At 43.5% G+C, this 22,604-nt stretch overlaps 1 protein-coding gene across 1 annotated transcript in view; it reads left to right on the top strand.

Annotated features, from left to right (window-relative positions):
• The window catches only part of VPS53 (vacuolar protein sorting 53 homolog (S. cerevisiae)), a 124,675-nt gene that overhangs the window by 43,905 nt on the left and 58,166 nt on the right, over nucleotides 1-22,604 (top strand). The window contains exons 8-12 of the mRNA XM_010861355.1: nucleotides 547-625; nucleotides 3,183-3,326; nucleotides 3,825-3,967; nucleotides 6,671-6,812; nucleotides 15,405-15,506. Coding sequence (XP_010859657.1) covers nucleotides 547-625; nucleotides 3,183-3,326; nucleotides 3,825-3,967; nucleotides 6,671-6,812; nucleotides 15,405-15,506 — 610 coding nt within the window. The remainder of the gene's footprint in view (nucleotides 1-546; nucleotides 626-3,182; nucleotides 3,327-3,824; nucleotides 3,968-6,670; nucleotides 6,813-15,404; nucleotides 15,507-22,604) is intronic.

The raw sequence follows: 22,604 nt of genomic DNA, 5'->3' as shown, positions 1-22,604 counted from the left end.
TCTTTGCAAAATGTTACTGGGCATTAGTATATAGCATCTTCCTGCGGCGTAACTACCCCAGTGACATTTTGCAAAGACTGACGTGTACTACCTCACGACAGCTGAGGGGAGGCCTAGGAGAGCTTTGGGATGTAGGAAGAATCTGTGGTGCGTGCATGCTCAGTTGTGTCCAACTCTGTGACCCTATGGACTGCAGCCCACCAGGCTTCTCTGTCCATGGGAGTTTCCAGGCAAGAGTACTGGAGTGGGGTGCCATTCCCTTCTCCAGGGGAACTTCCTGACGCAGGGATCGAACCCGCGACTGCTGTGTCTCCTGCACTGCAGGCGAATTCTTTGCCACTGAGCCACTGGGGAAGCTGGGGAAGCTGATGTAGTCATAAACCTGCTGCTAACTAGTGTGTGACCTATCTTATCTAGCCACCACTCCCTGCTTCCTGGATGATCCCTGAAGACTTCAGCAGTCATAACCTCTATGGATCCGTGCACAGTTATTTATGGACATTTGAAAATTATGCCAGGTAATGATATGTTCTCTTTTCCCTACAGAGTGAAGGCGGCCCAGACTGAGTTAGGACAGCAAATCCTGGCCGATTTTGAAGAAGCTTTTCCTTCCCAGGGCACCAAGGTATTGTTTTGCATTTTCCCTTCAGTCTTTGGATATTCTCATCATATTCTGGCCTGATTCACACTCACCGTAACTATGATTCACTTACTATTTCAAATGCGGTTGCTGGCAGCCATAAAGTCTGTGTGCTAAAGATTCAGGGTGATGGACCATCCTTGATTTTAAATATCCTGAAGCAATATCAGTTGGCTGCTCATCCGCGTCCTCACACATCCACAGTGAGGGTTTGTTTTGATTTCACTTAACGTGTGTCAAACCCAAACTGTTGTCTGCCTGGGGAATTACCTTTTTTCTCATAGTTACTTTTTTTGTTTGTTTAATTTTTTTTTCCAAACCACAGTGATTTTCTTTTAGGATTGTTACATAACTTTTTGGTTTCAATTTGGTGAAGAGACAACGGACAGGAACGTGCCCAGGCTTAAGTAACTCTCGGAGTGACAGTTAGGAGACTCGCTTTTAATGGTCAGAATCCTGTTCTTTGGGATGAATCCCTTCAGCTCTTACTGGTAGCCTGACTGTTTGTGTTGTGTCTGCAAAGCCCACAGTAATTTCACTCGTGAGCTATTGGTTACACTTCTCATGTAACAAGCTTTGCCTCATTTGGCCGTCACTGTGCTGGGGTAACTGCTTTTAGCTCCATCCTTCAAATTGTAGCAGACATAATCTTAATGCTTTGCATGTGTTGGGGAGAGAAGAACCCTCAGAAGCTTTTTTTCCCCTCTATTATTTGAGCTATTTCAGGAGCAAGAACTGTGTGGCTCAGAAATGACCTGAAGCACACTGACTGGCAGGCAGCTTGGTGGATGGAGGTGGGGGATATATGTCTGTTTGCCGAGCCAAGGAACGTTTCCTGGATCCGTTTTATAATTCAATAACTGGAAATATCTTAATCGTTGTTCTTTGTGCCTCATATAAGAGACTTAGGAAGTATGTGGGGGTAGCTGCCCCAGCTTTGTCGATTACCTCGTATAGGAAACCTGCCTCTGGTTTTCATGTCTGCATATATTCTAGCTGTCTTCTAGCAATCAGGTATTTTATTCATAAAGCATGTTCCTTTGTGGACTTCATCTTCCTTTTCCATTTGCTGTAACTGTGGGGAGTGGGTATCAGAAAATAGTCCTGTAAAAAGGGATAGTAAGAGATTCACAAGTTATAATTACTAGGGTCTGCTTTACTCTACTCTGCTATTGACCCTGGTTTTAAGAAGTTTTAGAAAGATGCAGATAAAGCCCAGCTTTATCATTTAGGAAAATATAACATTGACCTACATTATAACTTTTTCTCAGACCCCAGGAGGAAAATGAGGTGAAAATGGTTTTCTTTAACAACTTGTTTCCCTTTTCTCTGGCTAGATGACTTGATGTTTCTCTAAGAGTTTTCTTTTTTCCTTCTGAGTGACTATTGACCTCTCTTAAAGGCTTTATGTTTTTATTACTGCTTCACAAGTGGAAATCAAAATTTGTTTAAAAAAAGTATCCAAGATTACTGTGAAGTCCTTTATAAATGAAAAAATCGGAACCCCTGAGCCCGTAGATTTTGGCTTTCATGAATTCTCTGTCAGATCAAACATTTTCATCCATAAGCCAGAGTTGAGCAGTCAGAATTCTCAGTGGATGGCAGAATAGCCACTCAGCACGGAGCATAGTCAGCATTTAACAGTTTAGTTAGCTCTTGGGCAGCCTAAGTGACACTTAAGAAACTCTTGAACTTCAGTTGAGATGGATAAATTAGAATTGATTTTAAAAAATCATAAAGATCTGGAAGACCCTTAATCATCACCTAGTTAAAATGCATTATTTTTTTTCCAATTATTTTTCAGATGAGTGTCAATAACTGTGCCAAAGTTATGTGGTTATTTAGCCAAGCCACGAGCCGATGCCAAGTGTTCTGTAGTCCACTCAGCCAACCACGTTCATTCAGTGAGTTACTGTAAAGAAAGGTTCGAGGAGACTGAGTTACCTTCAGTAATAACAAAAGCCTTCCCATCTTGATGTATCAATACAGCCCTTTGATGGTCTTCTACTATTTTTTTCAGGTCAGGGCACCAATATCATAATATAATTTGGCTGCCTGTTTGCGTGGTTGACCATCAGTGGGGCAAGGATGGTGGATGGAACCTGGATTTGGGTTTTAAATGCCAGCATGCTGTTTGGCATAAATACAGCACTTTGAGAACAGGAATCCAAGGTTAGAATCAGAGGAAGGTGGCACGTGTGGCATCAGACTGGTGTCATTCTGACTTTTAGGGCCCTTCAGGAAGGTGACTTCAGTTCAGTAAGCAAAAGTTCCTACCATCATTGCTGGCCCGGTTTCCAGGATGTCTCATTGTTGATTCACGGAGTAGCTTTTATACTGGCTACTACAGACTAGCTTAATGATTCTTTCATTGAGAAACAAGTAACTCAAATATCCATCCACAGCAGAAGAATGAGTGTCAGGGGAGTGGAAGTAATAACAACATCATGAGTAGAACAAGAAGCAGCAGCTGTCAGAGGCCATAAGATTTGAAGGCCGCTTCTGGCTTCTGAACTGGTGTGTGTGCTGTGTGTTTTACCAGAGGCCAGGAGGACCCAGCAACGTTCTACGAGATGCGTGTCAGGTTGCTAACATCTTGGACCCCAGAATCAAACAGGAAATCATCAAAAAGTTTATTAAACAGCATCTGTCAGAGTACCTAGTACTTTTTCAAGAAAACCAAGATGTAAGTATTGACCAAATGAGCTCAGATATCACATTTGAATTGTACTAAGAATTGATTGCTCTCAAGTCTATGATTTATATTTTATTAGTATTACTGTCTTAAAATTGACATTAGTATTAAAAATTGACATTAGTATTACTGTCTTAAAATTGACATAAAATGTTGGTTGTTAAACCCTGATTCCTAGGGGCTGACTGTACAGTTCAGTGATTCTTAATCATTTTGGGGTCCCTGATCCTTTGGAGAAATGGATGAGAGCTAGAGATCTTCTCTGCAAAAATGCACCTATACATAGAACCTTACATACAGTTTCAGGAAATTTATAGACCCCTGAAGCCCAATCATAGACCCCGGGTTAAGAAGAGTAACCTAGACTCTTTAAAATCACGAGAAATAGATTGGTTGTGTTTTTCTTACTTCTGTGTTTTTGCTTATTTCCTTCAACTGTCAATACTACTTCTAAGTGCTGGGGTAGATTTTATTCCCTGCTTCCCCCAGGTTGCCTGGCTGGACAAAATCGACCGTCGCTATGCCTGGATCAAACGCCAGCTCGTGGACTATGAGGAGAAATATGGCCGGATGTTCCCACGTGAGTGGTACATGGCGGAGAGAATTGCCGTAGAATTTTGCCACATCACAAGGTAGCTGCCAGCTCTCTACTGGTTTGGGTATTGATTGATATCAGTTTATTAAAGCCCAGTCCCCCAGTCTCTATGGGTTCCTGTGGCTTTGGAACCACTTCTACCTGTTTTTAAAAATTGGTTTGAGAATCATGATTTTCAGGATAATGTCTTCAGCTGTGCTGGAGTCCCTTCAGAAGACTCCATTCCTGTTGAAAGTTAGAATATATCCAAAACTGAGTCCCTGACTCCAGCTGGAGCTGTATTCCACCTTCTCCATGTTCAGAGTTCCAGCCTTAGAGGAGAGAGCATTGTGTGAAGAGGGGGTAAACACTTGATAGGGAAAAATGGAAAAGGGTACATGAGTGCCCTGGGCTAGCAGGCTGTAGCCAGAGCACTTGTTTGTATGTCTGTTCCGCCTTAAGAGTGATATACACACCACACAGCAGCACAGTCTGCTCTTATCTTTGTTCTAGGACTTCCCTATAGCCTTGCCCTACGTCAAACGGCCTGCCTTCTGAGCCATCCGAAAGCACATTGGCCAGATTTTCCTGTAGTGATTCATTGCCCCGCGTTTTCCCCTGTGTCTGTGTCACACATATCAGTGTTCAGTGAATGTACATCCGTTATCTTTCTGCTTCTCTGACATGCTGGGTAGATGGTTCCAGAGGGACAGGGCTGTGTCTACTCCAGTGACATAGTACACACTCAGGAAATAGTTGTTGAGCAGATTTCCCACCCCTAACCCAGTGTTTATAGTCTTTGGATCGTTAATCACTTTGGCATCTGAGTGTTCTGAGCCTTTTAGAGACCTTCTCCCATTCCTCCTGTTTCAGTTCCATGAGCCATAGCCCAAGGCCAGATAGTCCCTTTAGATCAAAGAATTAAAGCCTGAGAAGTATACATCAGTGTGTCCATGACAGAGCTAAAGCTAGAGTCTACAGAGGCCCCCTGACCAGTGCACAATTACATTAACCCCAGTTAATTTTTTAAGAAGTCCCATATGTATGCATAACTCAGCCACCTTAGAGTAATTCACGGTAATTATCTCTCTTAAAATTGTGGATTACAGTCAAGTTGTATGCTTTAAGAGCACATCATAGGGGGCAGGGACTCATTAAGAGATATTGGCTATTGATTTTTTTTTAATAGGCTTTATTTTTAAAATTATTTATTTATGACTGTGCTGAGTCTTCATTGCTGTGCATGGGCTTTCTCTATTTTGGGTGAGCAGGGGCTACTCTCTACCTGTGGCACACTGGTTTCTCATTGCATTGACTCTTCTTGTTGCAGAGTCCAGGCTCTAGGATGCACACGTAGGCTTTAGTTTTTAAAGCAGATTTACGTTCACAGCAAGATTGACAAGAAGAGATTTCCCATATACCCCCTCCCCTCCACTGCGTCCACAGAGGCCTCCGCCATCATCAGTATCCCCGACCAGAGTGTATACAGGTTACAGTTGCTGAACCTACCTTGACACCTCCTTGCTACCCAGAGTCCCTAGTTTACATTAGGGTCACCCTTGGTGCTTTACATTCTGTGTGATGGTGGTTTTCAGAAACATACTTGTTGCTGGATTAGATGACTTTATTGATTCAAAGTTGATTGTGGTTGTCACTTTCTAAGTCCTGATTAGCAAAGAAAGAGTGCATTGCTTGAGAGATTGATAACTAATTCACTTTAGCCCCTAGTTCAGTGTCTTGCAAAATTCATTTTCTGTGAAAAATGAAGTCCACAGGAGAGTGAGTGTACATAAAAGCCAACACATGTGCTCTTGTGTCAGCTAATGGCAGTGCTGCTGCCAAGCTTTCGTTGTTCGAATTTTGGCTAAAAGCCTGTAGATACATAATTCTCAAATTAAGAGGCCCTTTGTTTGGTTTTTGTTGTTTATTTGTGTGGGAAGATGATCTGTAGCTCAGTACTTACTGAGAACTCTCGTGCGACTGCTCCCTTACAACGTAGCATTCTGAGATGGGACACTTGAGTGGCCTGTAAGCGTCACAGGCAGGAAACACCCAGATGGGTACCTGTCACTTTTTACAAGGGGATCAATCGACTCCCATCTCTCCCATCTCTACCCAGGGGTCCTGCTTTCTGGTTGAAAGATGGTTATTGAGCTATCTGGAAGAGGGAGGGCTTTATGATTCAGTAATTAATGACTTGTAAAATTATATAGAATATATGCATTTTTATAAAATACTGAGTAAATGCTTCATATATACTATTAACAAGTGAATGGAAATTTTAAAAATGATAAAAACTGTAGTAGCCGTGTAAGCAATCTGATAGCCATTAACTTTGATTTTGTTTTTTTTTTTTTTGGACTGGTGGATAATTTCACCTTAAAATTTTTATTATTTATTTATTTAGGCTGCATGGCTTATGAGATCTTAGTTCCCCTACAAGGGATTGAACCCAGGCCCTCGGCAGCAAGATTGCAGAGTCCTCACTGCTGGACTGCTGGGAAATTCCCTAAAATTCTTATTTAGAATATGTGTTTCTATTCCCTAAGCATTAAACTTAGTTGGTGATCAGCATGAATCAGCCATAGGTATTAAAAAAAAAAAAGAAAAAAAAAAAAAAAACTTAGTTGGTGATAGACTTCAGGTTTTGAAATGACTACGTGCTTTGTTTTTTTTTTAAGTATAAGCTAAAGCCACTTAACTTTGTCCTGTCTTGAATGATCGGTTTGTTCGACAACATTCTTCTCTCTTTAATTTGAAGGACAGAACTTGCCAAGATCATGCGTACAAGAGCAAAGGAAATTGAAGTGAAATTGCTTCTCTTTGCTATTCAGAGAACGACTAACTTTGAGGGATTTCTTGCAAAACGCTTTTCCGGGTGCACCCTGACAGATGGAACGCTGGTAAGACTGTCCTAAGGGATACCAGATGGAGGCATTGGTGGCCTGGGTGGGTGGGCTTCGCTTTTGAAGTCTTATACAGTTTGGTGTTTCCATCCATCAGCTCAAGTGCTTAATCCCCCATCCCAAGGATTTTGTTGAATTCATTCAAATAGTCATACAGAACATTCTGTATGGCTTTATCATTTGTCTATTATGCAATATTTCATGTTTTTAGAGTGTCTTGTCATCATTTTATCAAGGGATCACCCCTATTTTAAGCCTAGTAATTCTGTGAGTCATAGAGTCCTCACTTATTCAGTCACAAATAACTTATTACATTATCAACTCTTGAGTTTTATTATAATGAAGATGTGCTTAGAGGAAGATGTAACCCCCCAAAAGGTGAACTGCAACCTTACAAGCAGAAAACATTGGAGATTTCCATAATGTCCATCATTGACCTTAAGTAAAATATGGTATATTCACGCTGTGGAATAGATAGAACAGTTTCAGAGTGGTAGAATGAGGAATAGATGTAGATGTGTTGTCGTAGGAAGAAAACCTCTCACGTATATAGGTGCAAAACGTAAGCTATAGCCCAGTGGTGGTAATTTAGTCGCTAAGTCATGTCCAGGTCTTTGCGACTCCATGAACTATAGCTGCCAGGCTCCTCTGTCCATCGGTTTTCCAGGCAAGAATACTGGAATGGGATGCCATTTCCTTCTCTAAGGGATCTTCCCAAACCAGGGATCTCCTGCATTGCAGGCAGATTCTTTACCAGCTGAGCCACACAGCCCCGTACATATAGTATAATTCCATTTGTGGAAGAAGAATGTTTATATATGTAAATAGGTAAGAAAAAGGTCTGGAAATGATCAGTGGATGTCTACTTGTTTCTCAGGGCAGCCCGGCATCTCTCCACTTTTACCCACTACCAGGATCATGCTCCCAGACTGCAGCCTTCTGTCTCCTGGGGGTCCTGTGCTCTGAGATGTTGTTCCCAGTCACTAGGAACTCCTGAACCTTTCCCACCAATCCATTCCTTTTTGGACTTCTGTCTTTGAAATTCTCTGGCATAATCAATTTACAAATACTTCCTCCAGTTGTTCAGCTGTTGCCTAGCTCTCCTATCTAGTTTGCAGTTTCAGATTACAAAAAAATCCTGTTGAATCATGAGCTTTTTTTTTAAGTGGGCCATTTTTAAAGGCTTTATTGAATTTATTACTGTATTGTTTCTGTTTCATTTTTTGGTTTTTTGGCTGTAAGACATGTGGGATCTTAGCTCTCCAACTAGGAATCGAACCTGCACCCCCTGCATTGGCAGAAATCCTGAGCCATGAGCTTTCTATTTACCCTTCACCTCTCCAGTTGGTCAGCTGTCTTCCACACAGGCTTCTCCATGTCACTTCTCTCTTTTAAGACAGTCTCTTCCCCTGAGACTGTTCTTTGTCCCAGTTATTGTGACTCAGCAACCATTCTGCATTCCATTTCCTGACCATGGCAGCTCCACAGCCTTCAAGGATCTTCCCTTAAAGATGAGTTTCTAGAAAGACAACAGAAATCCTCTGGCCTTGATCCCAGGATATGCCTTTTGGGTAATCACCATTTTGTTTCAGGGTAGTGGAACTACAGAATGAATCAAAATATATCTTAATACTCTTTATCATATGCCAGATTTCATTGAAAGTTATCAGATTCCTTGGAAAATAATAGAGCAGATAAGAAGTCCGCCAAAGGCCAGGTTAACCAGAGACCCTCCCAGGCTTGCTCCCTTCCATCCTTCACTGTATCACTCAGGCCTTTTCACCCGCCTTGGTGACCGATTGACAGTTAAACAATAAGGGTGAGCTCACCTGAAAAGACAGGCTCACCTGGAAAGCTCTTCCTAACTGAGCCGTGTGATGCATCATCTTTTGCTCTTTTTTGACAGATGTGGATACTTAGAGACTTAGACTGTTAGAAACTGTTAGAAACTTAGACTGAAAGAGCCTTAAGGACAGGGCATGTTTTGTTTTTATTATTCCAGCCCCAACAAACTCATAATGTCCTGTGCTATAACGGTTACTGGAAGAAGGGAACTGCCCAGGTTTCTAGCTGATTGCCTAAATTCCCGACCTTTAGGAGGGATTTAATATAGTCTGTAAATTAAAATGCCTTGAAATTAAAAGCAAATGTCTAGATAGGATTTAACTATACCCACATGCATCATTAGAGACTCAGTGATTAGATTTATGGTAAACATTATATTCAGCCTCTATGAAATCACTGAAATGAAAATCACCTTAAAAAGGTGAGTTTTATGTTAATTATATCACAGTTTTAAAATATCAAGGGTTTTAGAAAATCTGAGTTTAGTTATAAATCATCTTCATGCTTCAGATAATTTATCTACCAAAAAGAGGGAGAGTAATACATGCTTGTTATAGCTCAAACAGAATAAAATATTTTAAAAGAACCATCTCTTCTTGAGACTTCCCTGGCAGTGGATCCAGGTCCAGTGGTTAAGACTTCGCCTTTCAATGCAGGGGCTATGGGTTTGATCCCTGGTCAGGGAGCTAACATCCCACATGTCTTGTGGCCAAAAAACCAAAAGATAAAACAGAAGCAATATTGTAACAAATTTAATAAAGAATTTAAAAATGGTCCACATCAAAAAAAAGGTCGACGTAAAAAAAATCTTAAAAACAAATAAACTAGAAGACAGAATATTAAAAAAAAAAATAGAATAATCTCTTCTTTCTCAATTACTCTAAATCTCTCCTCCCAGAGATGTGCACTATTTAATAGTTTGGTTATAATTTGAGACTCTTCCAACCATGCATGTACATGTGCACGCACGCATACACACCTACACCTACCTGGGTTTGCTTGTGTTTTTTTTTTTTAAACAAAAAATAGGAACCACAATGCCTGTGTTTGAAGAGGATTTTATTCAATGCTTCTCCACCAGCGTTTATCCACCAGTGTTTTTCAAGCTCCCTCTTGGGGCAGGGCCTTGGGTAAAGATGAAAAATTGGATCAGACAGCCGCGTATATTCTAGTAGGAGAAAGACACCTATACGTAACTGTCACAACATGAGATCTGAATGTGGTGGCACCAAGAACAAAAGAGGGGTCCCAGCAAGGTTAAACCAGGTGTGCACAGGCCTGTGCTCATCATCCTATCGGCTGAGGCCTCCAGGCCATCTTTTTAAGGACAAATCAGGAACTGGGCTGGAATAAAGTGTTTCTGGAATGAGAAATGCAGAAATTGTGGAACTTTCATCTCACATTGAAAGCTCTCTTCTCCAGGGAAAGGAAACAGATTCATCTTAAATTTCAGAGTTTCTTCCTTTGATGATTTGAAGGGTCCAGCTAAGACCTTAGAAAGAGATTTGTGCACACAGACCCAGATGTGGACATACTACTGACTAAAGCCTGGTTGGCTCTTGCCAACAGTAAATGAGACAGCTTGGCTGTCCTGTGGCCGCTGCTGTTTTGATAGTGTTGGGAATCCCATGTGGTTTAATTAGTAGGAATACACTTGCCGTGTGAAGACTTTTCATATATGAACTTGAAATCAACTGTCATCATAGCAAAAAGAATGAATTCTCTCAAAACTGGAAAGTTGTACATTTATTGGCAGATTTTTTGTTTCATTTAGCAGCCCCAGAGCTTGTGGAACATGTCATTTGAGTTCTTTAAAATCTAAACCTCAACTTGTAATTCTCTGTGGTCTGTGACAGCCACAGAGCAGGAGTGAGTGGCAGATTTGGTTGTCTCTGCCAGGGGGCCTCTTGCACACAGGGCTGAGTTGTGCTGGTGACGGCTTCCTGTGGAGACTGGTTCTTTCATCACAGCAAATTAATCAGAGCAGTAACGTGGCCGCCTCAGTAGCTGGCGTCTGCATCCACCTCTCAGTGTTTTGTGGCATAACATTTGCCAATGGGATGGTGGTACAGGAGGTACTTGGAGGGCTTTGTTGGAGACTAGGGCAGAAGGGTGAAGCCCAGCGGGCCTCTGCCTTGTAATTTGATGGATGCATTGCTTTCATTTCTTGGAGAGCTCCCAAAGAGATGAAATAGTAGGGAAGATCTCACTTGTGATTAAAAACATTCTTTTTATGAGTCTTCTAAGCCCTGTGGTCCTCTCTCATTCCCTGCTGAGCGTCGCTCTATTGAGAGGCAGAGCTGCGGTCCTGCCTTCATGACTTGTGCCCTGCTAAATACTAAGGACAGCCCCCGCATGCCGCACTTCCCCAGCTGTCGTGTTAAGCTGCTCTGTATACACAGTCATGCTTTACATGTGCTGCCTCACTAACTGGCACTACATCTCTGTGCAGTGGGTGTTCATATCCCTTCACATTGCAGGTGGAAGGGCTGAGGCGTGGAGAAGTTAAGCCACATACCCGAGTGGTAGAGCCTGGACTTGAACCCAGGCCCATCCCTCAGTCAATGGTCACACCACAGTTCCTCAGGCCAGAAAGCACCTTTCCCTTGATTCCTTTCTTTCCTTCCCCGTCACATCCACTCTCTCACCAAGTCCCCTTAAGTCTGCTCTCCTAAAGATGCCCCAGGTGTGGCCACTTTTTTCCATTTCCACGACTCTAGCTTCTCCCACTCTGGTGTCAGCCCCACCTGGCAGCAGCCTCTTCAGAATCTAAAACTGGATCCTTCCACTGCCCTGTTTAGAACCCCCAGTGACTGCCCAGTTGCTATGAGAAAACCAGCCTTTCCCACAGCCCTCAACAGGCTGTGTGATTGGGGGCCCCGCTGCCCCTCCCTGCCATGCTCCTTTCACTCCAGCCTTCGCATCAGCTCTCCCTGGGGAGAATGCTCTTCCCCAGGTCTTGGCCCAACTGGCTTCTCCTCATTCAAGTCTCTACTCAAATGTCCCTGCCCTCTGGGATCACCTTGTGAAGAACCTCCCCAGCTCAGCCCAGTTCCCACACTGTATTTTCAGCACTGCGCCTCCCTTCTTTACCTTGCTCAGTGCTGGATCTCTGGTGCCCAGGAGCGTGCCTGGAGCTGAGCAGATGCTCAGCACACGACTGCAGGATGGGTGGCATCACTCGCTAGTCCCTTTGCCCAGAAAGCCCTGGCCATCCCACACCGCTCCCACACTGAGCTCTGAAGCATCCTTCAATTCTGGCTCAAACATCATTTCCTCGGGGTGGTTTTCTGTGACCCTCTGTTGCATCCTTTCATAACAACCTCTGCTTTTCCTACATGGCCCGCCACACACGCTGGTGTGATTCTTTGGTTAAAGTCTGCCTCTCCCACTTGACCATAAGCTCCCTGAGGACTGAGCATAGTCCGCCTCGCTCCCTGCTTTCCTTGTGGTGCCCAGTACATCCCTTTGTCAAGTGGGTGAACGGAGGAGTGGTGAGTCGCTTTTCTGGTATCAGCTTGGTTCCCAGCTGGAATGCATGTGCCTCACATGAATAAGCAGGAAGTTCCCAAGTGCCCCTGACTCCAGTATATCTCATCAGTTTATCAGTAGAGACAGACTGTGGGAATAGGAAGGACACCTCTCCTGTGGGGAATCTCCTGACCCGGTGACAGCAAACAAGTAGCCCACACTGTACTGCCAGGAACGTCTCTCTGCTTTTTCAGTGCTGCCTTTTATGTTTGCTTCTTACAACTTACCTCCATCCATTGAATACTCCCATCAGTGAGTGTGGAGCCCAGGAATGCCCTCAGTCCGCATCACCAAGATTTCCAAGAACACACTGTTTTTAAAATGAGGCCTACCTGTATATAATTGTGAAACATATTATCAACCCTGGTAGGCCTAGCAATAGATGAAGAATATTTGGTTCAAAAACTTACATCCTGTTTCTGTTGCTGAACAATCTTGAACAAAGCTTTGCATTCAGTTGCTGACTTGCTCTCCACATCTCCAAAGGACCGAAAGACTCAGAATCATATCAGGTCAGCTCACCAGTGTGATCCCCAAACCCACTTTGACCCAGTAGGATCAGGAATCCAGTGCTATTAACTAATTTAATTTGTCGTTGAAGCTTAGATTCTGTTTTTCACCCTCACCCTAAAATACCAGCAACCCTCACAGAGACAACTAAAACTTAGAAATATGGCTTTCAAAGAAACATTACTTTCTAAAAATAGCCTAATTCTGAAAATAAATGTAAATTGCTTTACATTTATGAGGGTCCCCCCCCCCACATCAGGCAAAGAAGCTAAATTTCAGAGTGTATATATTTGAAATGTTTGCTGGGTTCTTAGACCATATTGTTTCTCCAGAGGATACCTCAAAAATCATTGTTCTCCTCCTGATTTCCTTGAGCTAATGCATTAATTAGTCTTCCCAGGTGGTGTAGTGGTAACGAATCCACTTGCCAATGCATAAGACACAAGAGATGCAGGTTCAATCCCTGGGTCAGGAAGATCTCCTGGAGGAGGAAAAGGCAATCTGCTCTAGTATTCTTGCCTGGAAAAGTCCATGGACAGGGGATCCTGCAGGCTATAGTCCATAAGGTCGCAAAGAGTTGGACACAACTGAGCAACTGAGCGTGCGTGCGCGCGCATACACACACACACACCCCCACTGCCTTAATCACAAGGCTTTCTTCATACACCAAAGCTCTGTCTTGCTACATAACACCATCCAAGTGTTTTAGCCAAGAAGTAAGTAGTTTACATGGATGTAAGTGGAATTGTCTTAAAGCTTAAATGAGACACGGGTGTGGTTTGTGTGTGTGTGTGTGTTTAAGTTTTATTTTTTATTTGTCTGTGTTTGTTGGGTTCTTTTTTTCTTTCTTTTTTCGGTAACATCTTCAGCTGATGTCCTGGCACCAGACAAAGTCATTCATGACACTGTGGTCTGTCTGCCGTCCCTCTTGCCATAGGGATTAATCCAGTCTGCTCCACTGATACATGCTCAAATTATCACAAGTACTTTTACTTTATTATTTTTGAAAATTTGAAAAATACTAATTTGTTCACCTGTGCTGGTCTTAGTTGTGGCACGTGGGAGCGTGTATCTTCACTGTGGCCTGTGTATCTTTAGTTGCAGCATGTGAGATCTAGTTCCCTGACTAGGGATCGAACCTGGGCCCCTGCATTGGGAGCTCAGAGTCTTAGCCACTGGACCACCAGGGAAGTCGCCTCACAAGTACTTTTAGAAACTCCCTCTGCACCCAGTTTCTTGTCTCAAGAGAGCCATTCCTCTACCCTCTTCCTCTTCCCCAGCACCTGCCAGTCCCTTTTATCCTGCTTGTCTGCTGAGTTCCCTTTTTGCTAGAACACCCAGCTCCTTGGCATAAACAACATTCTGAGGTCAGATTTGTAAAAAAAATAAAAAAATTCCAAAGCACCACCGCCATTCTGTTGTTGTACTGGAATCATCATTGTTAATATGTATCATGTGCTGCTTCTAGCGTTTCACACGCTGTATCACATTTAATCCTTCAAGCGGTCTGTAACTCTGTCCTCCTCATTCAGCCATTCAGGTTGCTGGGAGTTCAGAGAAGCTAGGTGACTGGGCCAACGCAACAGCACTGGAGCTGAAACCCACATCTCCAGCCTTCTACTAGCCTGAAGTCTCACTCAGTGATCTTTGGAAAGAGTGGTCATGGGACTTTCCTGTTGGTCCAGTAGCTAAGCCTCTGTGCTCCCAATGCAGGGGGCCCAGGTTCGATCCCTGATCAGGGAACTAGATCCCACATGTGGCAATTAAAGAGGTCGAGTGCCACAATTAAAGACTGAAAATCCTGCATGTTGCAGCTAAGACCCAGTGCAGTCAAATAAATGTTTTTTGTTTTTAAATACATGCTCAGAAGTATTTTTGAAAAATGAAAAAAAAAGTCATATTCAGGGGCTGGGGAGTAATTTTTCTCAAGGAGATCTTGTTGTGGGTGCTGTAATGGGTCTTAATTGGGAGGAGAGAAGTCTATGATCTGGAACACAAAAGATTAGCTCTGGAGTTTGTTTTTGAATTCAAACCTACCTTCATATTTCAGAAGATATATAGGTCTCTGGCCAGGCACCAGAGATAGGACACAAGATAGACATGATTCCTGCAGTCACAGAACCTGGTGGGGAGGAGACACACACATGGGTAATTGGCAGTATTTTAATAAATACCTGGTTAGGGGACATGCCAGGTGGGGTGGAAGCTTCTAAACCAGACTTGCCAGGTGGGAAAAGGCTGCCCAGAACAGGAGACTTCTGACTTGAAGACTGAAGGATGAGTGAGAGTTTTAGGCAGCTCGTGATTGGGGTCAGGTGGGCAGTAAGGTTTCTGGAAGAGCCAGAGGGAGTTTGATGTGTGATGTGGGGAACCCAAAATTGGTGCTCTCTGACTACCTGGAGGGGTGGGGTGAGGAGGGAGGGGGGAGGGGGTGGTTAGGAGGGGAGGGACACATGTATGCCTATGGCCCATTCATGTTGATATATGGCAAAAACCATCACAATATTGTAAATTATCCTCCTGTTATAAAAAGCAGTGTGAAGTCCTGGTGGTGAGAATGTGATCCAGGGGATTTCCATTTTTGCCCATCAGATCAGACTGCATGGTATAGCTGTTGGAGAGCCTTGGAAAAGGCAGATCAGTGGGGAAAGGTGTTGATTCTACTCAGAAAACACCCATCTGTTTCTCACATCTAATTAACAGAAAAAACTTGAATCTCCACCTGCATCCACCAATCCCTTCCTGGAAGATGAGCCAGCAGCAGAAATGGAGGAACTGGCGATGGAGAAAGGAGATTTAGAGCAAGTAAGTCTGGTTTGCATTTCATCCGCACAGCCTGCCGAATGTTTGTTTCTGAAAATGGGTCTGCTCACTCTTAAATATGATCCCTTGGCTGTTGAACACATTCAGAGATTACAACTTTGGTGGTCTTTCTGGAAGGGCTTTATCTGAAAGCACATTTAGAAACCTGAGTGAAAGAGCAGTCCTTCCTGCCCCACCCCACCCCACCCCTCTGCTCTCCAGTCGCCTCACCACCGCCTCAGCAACGCAGCGAAGCTGGATCAGCGGGTATGGCAGGGCGGCCGAACTCTGCCCTGGCTCATTTGTCATCTCTCGAATTTGTCAGCCCAGCTTTTAGTTGTCCCCTGATCTGGTCCGGTGATGACATGAGAGGCTGAAAGATCCCTGGTGAAGTTAGCAGCCCCCGTCAGCCAGGAGAGACTCCGACTCAGAGGAAGCCAAGCACCTTAGGTCTGGAAGCCGTCAGGGAGGCCTGAGAACACCAAGGGGACCAGTGGCATATTTGGAGAGTTACTTTTCAGAGCACACCAGCACTTTCATTTCCTTCGGCTTTTTCTGTCCAACTCTTAAATTTCCTCTCCCTCCATTCCAGAGAATGGTGTTTTTGTTTCATTGCCATTTTATGACACGAGAGGTTAGAGCAATAAATCAGGACTTTTCCTGTCTGGATTAGTGAGCCTTCTTTTTAATTTTCTACACTTGGCTGCTGGAGGATGATTTTATGAGATTATTTTCATCCAGACACCACTGAAAGGGAGGCCGGCTGGGAAGAGCAGCTCTGGGAACCCCACAGCCGTGCACATCGCAGTTCACCCCGTGTTCCTAGCCCGGCGGGGGATGATAGGTCTACAGTCCTGGCAGGAGCCAAGACAGCAGAATTCCCAGGAACAGCTCTGAAGTGATGCCGTCAGAGGTATCTGATCCACTGATTAAATAATTATAATAACACGGATGCCTCAGATTTCTATGGTGCTTTATAGTTTAAAAGTCTTCTACAGGCTTTACTTTATTTCGTCCTTCCGTGCCTGCCTCTCCTTTTATAGGATTTCTGTGAGCGGCAGGCTCAGTGACTAGCCCAGGGTTACAGAGTTTGGAAGTGAAGAATCTGGGAAAGGATTGGAAGCCAGGTCTGGAAGTCAGAGACTAAAATTCCTTTCCTGGTGCTCTTTCCATCACACCGTGATGTTGCCCTGAAAAGTGGAGGACCTAGAAATGAATCCCATGAATAAAAGGGAATGAATAAAACTGGAGAGATGCCCTGAGGCCATATCCCAGAGATCTACAGGATTAAATGTAATTGATTTAAAGCCATCATATCAGCTAGGCTAGGAGAAAACAAAGATTTCTCTTAAAGAAATGCCTCTCTCAGGGACTTCCCTGGTGGTCCAGTGGTTAAGACTTCATGCTTTCAGTGCAGGGGTTGAAGGATTGATCCTTGGTCTGGGAACTAAGATCCTACATGCCACTCAGCACAGCCAAAAAAAGAAAGAAATGTGTCTCTCCCATTTTGGGAGGAAGGACTGGGATGAGAAAGAAGAGTCCAGGTGTGGAACTCATCCTCCACCCGCGCTTGGGTATCTGCACCCTCTGATCTGGCCTTCTATAGTTGGGCCATTTTCAGGGCCCTCCTGTCTCCCCAGAGCACATGGCTGCCACTGTCACATCCAGAATCATGTAGCTGAACACTCAGATGTGCCCAGTGCTGTTGGAAAATTATTCCATTAGCCAGTCATCTCTGGGTGTCACAAAACTGGATTATGATAGCGTTCCCCATGAGCTAAAAAATCAGTTTTGTCAGGTAACTTGGTTTTTTTTTTCTTTCTTGTGGAACTTTTTGCTCATCCTGGAAGCTTGAGATTAAGCTTGTCTTAAGGATGAAGATCTGCTCATTCTAAGGACACAGAACATGGGTACATGGGGTAAAGCAGAGTCACGTGATGGAGAAGATGCCAGACTCTGGTTTGCCACCAGCTGGCTGTGTGACCTTGGCAGGTACTTTTCTCATTGGACTTCCCTTGTTTAGAGGGAGCCAGTGGTTTTCCAGTTCTGTTCCTTGGTGCCCTGTCACATGTCACTGTGAGGAGCTGGGAAGAGACCAGAGCTCTAAGTCCCTCCAAATAGAGCAGTTCTGTTTTGAGTCACTTTTTTCATGGACTCCCAGGTAAAATTACTTTAGAATCAGGGGTTCTAGGTATATTCAAAAGGAAACTGAGACTTCTGTGGTGGTCCAGTGGTTAAGACTTCAGTTTCCAATGCAAGGAGTTCAATCCCTGATTAGGAAGCTAGATCCCACATGCCTCTCGGCCAAAAAACCAAGACATAAAACAGAAGCAATGTTGTAACAAATTCAGTGAAGACTTTAAAAATGGTCCATATATTTAAAAACCTAGAAAAAGTACTGAAAACCTCTGGGCTAGATGATCCACCCTCAGTTTCACGGGCTGTTCCTTTTTAGTAATAAAACTGACACACCAGTGACTAATGCCTCCTCGTCTGCGTCCCCAGCCTCCTACCGCCTCCCCAGCACCGTCCCACTTGTGGTTGATTAGGTGGGAGCTCCAGGACCCCCCCCAGCCCCGACTTCCCAGTTACTCCCTGGCTTCTAAAGTTGGGCGCACTGGAAGAGGAGGAGCCAGATGGGGCTTCAGGGGGAAGCGCACCAGATGCTGGTGGTGAACTCGGCCGGGGCAGGGGGACCAGTAGTTTTTCTGGATTACCTGACCTGTTGGCATCACTGCAGTCAGCAGACAGGGGGCCTTCAAGATGGGGCTATAGAGAAGGGAGCGCGCGAACTTGAAAAGAGGTATTTAGTTCGAGCAGTCTGTTGCCAACATGTTCCCAATGATTAAAAAATGGCATCTGAAAGAGGACTGAGGGTCTTCAGAGTATAAAAGAAAGAAGAAATAAGGAATTTCTGGCTTTAAAATGTACCCTTCTGGTGATCCGAGCAGTTAGATTTAATCTGTTTACATTGGATTGTAATAAAAGGAAATGGGACCAGCTGCAGACCTCCTTACTGTGACAACAGTAACCTTTTATTATTCCATCAAACTCCAGGAGGAAATAGCTTAAACATCTGCAGCTTTTGGACAGAATCCACACACTCCGAAGTCCAGCCCGAGTGCTACTGCTAAACGACTTTAGTATATTATTTAAGCTGAGAAGCAACCCTTTAGGGAGCTAGAAGGTGCAAAGGGAGACACCAACTTGAGCTCCAATTCTAGCCTGTAGCATCTAAATATGAACACAGATACGAGGCAGCCGGAAGCAGGAGGCAGCTCAGTGGGGGTTAAAAAAAAGACTTGAGGCAGTGCCTCCCATTGTTCCCTTCTTGCTTCCAGATCACCTTGAAAACTCTGTAAGAGGACAGGGAGCTATGACTATGACTATAGGTCCCTCCTCTCCGCTGGGAGTGCCATTAGACGGCAGAGGCTGGGCGAAGTAGAGTTGCCTGTGGAAGGTTCGGGCCACCTGGGCTGTCTGACTGTGTGGCTGGCTCTCTGAGCCACAGCCAGAGGCATCTGTGGGGCCTCATCAAACTTGGTCCCCAGGAAGATGGGTCAGGGTGAGTTTGTTGAAATATCAGGTAGCCATACTCCCTACTCATTGGAATCTCTGTTTATCTGAATAAGCTCTCTAGATTCATCCATACATTTTTATCACATATCATTTTGTGCATACATAAAAAGGAAAATATAAGCAAAATAAATAGGTAAAGATATTCCCCAAACTTCTTCGCCTTTGAAGTCTTAACTCTGCTGAACCTTTTTTTTTTTAAAGAACTTTTTGATGTGGACCAGTTTTAAAGTCTTTATGGAATGTGTTACAGTATTGCTTCTGTTTTATGTTTTGGTGTTTTGCCCACAAGGCATGTGGGATCTTCTCTCCCCAACCAGGCATCCCGCTGGGAATCCAACCAGGGATCCCAACCAGGGAACCCGCACCCCCTGCATTGGAAGGGGAAGTCTTAACCCCTGGACTACCAGGAAGTCCCTCTGAACCACTTAAAAAAAAAAAACTTTTAATTTCAAAATAATTATAGATTCATAAAAAGTTGCACAGAGAAGTCCTGGATACCCATCTCTCAGCTTCCCTCAGTTCTGATGAATCCCATAACTACAGCACGTTATCAAAACCGGGATGTTGGTGCTAACCTCGTCTTTTCCTTAGGTGTGGATGTCTCTGCTGCCACGGGGTGTGGTCCCAGCTGCTGGTGATGTGCCGTTTCTCAGAATGCTCCTCTACTACACCTGGGATATACCTGTAGTACAGTTATCATCAAAACCAGCTGGTTAACACTGATACAGTACTAGTCACTTAACTCTAGGCTTTATTTGGATTTTTTATTGTTATTTGAAACCTTTTTCTCTTTTTTAAAAAAAGAATGTCAAATTTAGGGAAAGTTTTAAAAATATTGCTAGGAACTCCCAAATATCTTTCACCTGAGTTCACTAGTTTCTACTGTTTTGCTACATTCACTTTACCATTTTCTCCCCTCCCTCTCTCTCTCCTGTCTCTTACTTTCCCTCCCTCTGTCTCTCTCTCTTTCAGAACAAGTCAGTTTATAAGTATCATGCCCTTTGTCTCTGAGTATTTCAGTATGTATTTCCTTTCTAGGAAACACATTCACTTAAGAAAGAGATTCACTCTAAAGAGAGGTACTCACTAAAATCACCACAGATCAAAATCAGAAAATTTAACACCAGTGCGATATCTCATTCATAGACTTATTTAGATGTTATAATGTGATCCAAAAGTGATAAATTAAAACACTGTCAATTGCTGGGAAAGCACACTGAAATTAGTAAATAAAGCCAGATACAAAATACACATGTTGATTTAAAACATGACAATATTCTGTATTACACAAACTTCCATTTATAGTTTCCAGAAGCTGTCCTACAGACATGTGAATATTTTTGTCAGGGGAAGAAAATATAAATAAAGGGAATAATTATATTTATGAAGATTGCACTTTAGTTAATGAAAAGGCATCTGGGTATTGTGGTCTTGTTTTCCAGTTCTAAAATCAGGGTATCTGGGTCCCCGGTGGTTCAGCTGGTAAAGAACCTGTCTGCCGGTACAAGAGACACAAAAGACAGGGATTGGATCCCTGGGGCGGGAAGATCCCCTGGAGAAGGAAATGGCAACCAGCTCCAGTATTCTTGCTTGGAAAATTCCATGGACAGAGGAGCCTGGCAGGTTACAGTCTGTGGAGTCACGAAGAGTCGAACACAACTGAGCATGCCCATACACTTGCTGTATGGTGCTGTTAAACTCAGGATATTTCAGGATATCTAATCCTAAAAAAGTTAGACAAATTAAATCATATTTCTCTGTTCGTTTATCAGATCACTTTATCGAAAAGAATAACAAATTTTGAAATACAAGTAACTGACTTGGAAAATGTAAAACAGATAAGGACCACACCTTCACAGTCATCACATTGCATCACAGATCCCTCATTCTAAACTAATGGAAATGTAGAGAAACCCCTAAGATATCTATAAAATGAAGTAGAACTTTGGATCTAGCCAATTTAAACTCAAATTAACCCGGTCTTATGTGCTAAGTCACTTCAGTCATGTTCAACTCTTTGCCCCATGCAACCCTCCCGTCTCCTCTACCCATGGGATCCCCCAGGCAAGAATACTGGAGTAGGTTGCCATGTCCTCCTCCAGGGGATCTTTTCGATCCAGGGATCGTACCTGCGTCTCTTACATCTCCTGCATTGGCAGGTGCCTTCTTTACCACTGATGCCACCTGGGAAGCCCAGAGTCTCTTACAATCTCAGCCTAAGGCCTGACTTTGGCAGTGGCTTCTGGATGGTAAGAGAAAATAGCTCAGACTATAGTTAGTCTTAGGAAGAACCAGAGTTTCTTCAAATCCTGCCAAATAAATAAAGACATGGAATTCTTAGAAGGTGAAAAGGGAATAGAGCTAGATATGAGATTAAATGCGGTATGTCTACAGTTGACGTTTCGGGTGATCATTACCAGTTTTTATAGATGTTTTTAAGCATTTCAGGGTTTGTTTGGTTTTTTTTGATTACTAGAAGGTAATCATTATTTCTGTCTGTCTTTAGGAGCTTAGCTTTTCCAGTTTATTAAGAGATGAACAGTTTAGTTCAACGAGTATAAGTGCTGATTTATATCCAAATTGTACCCTTGTATCAACCCCAGCAAAGCCTCAGAGACCTGTATCTATTTTCAAATGCCCACAAACAAAACATAGATACAATTGGCTTTTTCTTTTTTTAGGAACAGAAACATGTAGGAAGATCTTGTTTATTTTTTAGATGTTTTGAAAGGAAATTTAGTAGCAAATCAGTTCAGTTCAGTCACTCAGTCATGTCCAACTCTCTGTGACCCCATGAATCGCAGCACGCCAGGCTTCCCTGTCCATCACCAACTCCCGGAGTTCACTCAGACTCACGTCCATCGAGTCAGTGATGCCATCCAGCCATCTCATCCTCTGTCATCCCTTTCTCCTCCTGCCCCCAATCCCTCCCAGCATCAGAGTCTTTTCCAGTGAGTCAACTCTTCGCATGAGGTGGCCCAAAGTACTGGAGTTTTAGCCTTAGCATCATTCCTTCCAAAGAAATCCCAGGGCTGATCTCCTTCAGAATGGACTGGTTGGATCTCCTTGAAGTCCATGGGACTATTAAGAGTCTTCTCCAGCACCACAGTTCAAAAGCATCAATTCTTCGGCCCTCAGCTTTCTTCACAGTCCAACTCTCACATCCATACATGACCACTGGAAAAACCATAGCCTTGACTAGACGGACCTTTGTTGGCAAAGTAATGTCTCTGCTTTTCAATATGTTATCTAGGTTGGTCATAACTTTCCTTCCAAGGAGTAAGCGTCTTTTAATTTCATGGCTGCAGTCACCATCTGCAGTGATTTTGGAGCCCCAAAAAATAAAGTCTGACACTGTTTCCCCATCTATTTCCCATGAAGTGATGGGGCCAGATGCCATGATCTTCGTTTTCTGAATGTTGAGCTTTAAGCCAACTTTTTCACTCTCCTCTTTCACTTTCATCAAGAGGCTTTTTAGTTCCTCTTCACTTTCTGCCATAAGGGTGGTGTTATCTGCATATC

This window comes from Bison bison, unplaced genomic scaffold (assembly GCF_000754665.1).
Source record: "Bison bison bison isolate TAMUID 2011002044 unplaced genomic scaffold, Bison_UMD1.0 scf7180017864472, whole genome shotgun sequence".
Taxonomy (NCBI): domain Eukaryota; kingdom Metazoa; phylum Chordata; class Mammalia; order Artiodactyla; family Bovidae; genus Bison; species Bison bison.
The sequence above is the reverse complement of the archived record's forward strand: the minus strand, read 5'-3'. Positions and strand labels throughout refer to the sequence as shown.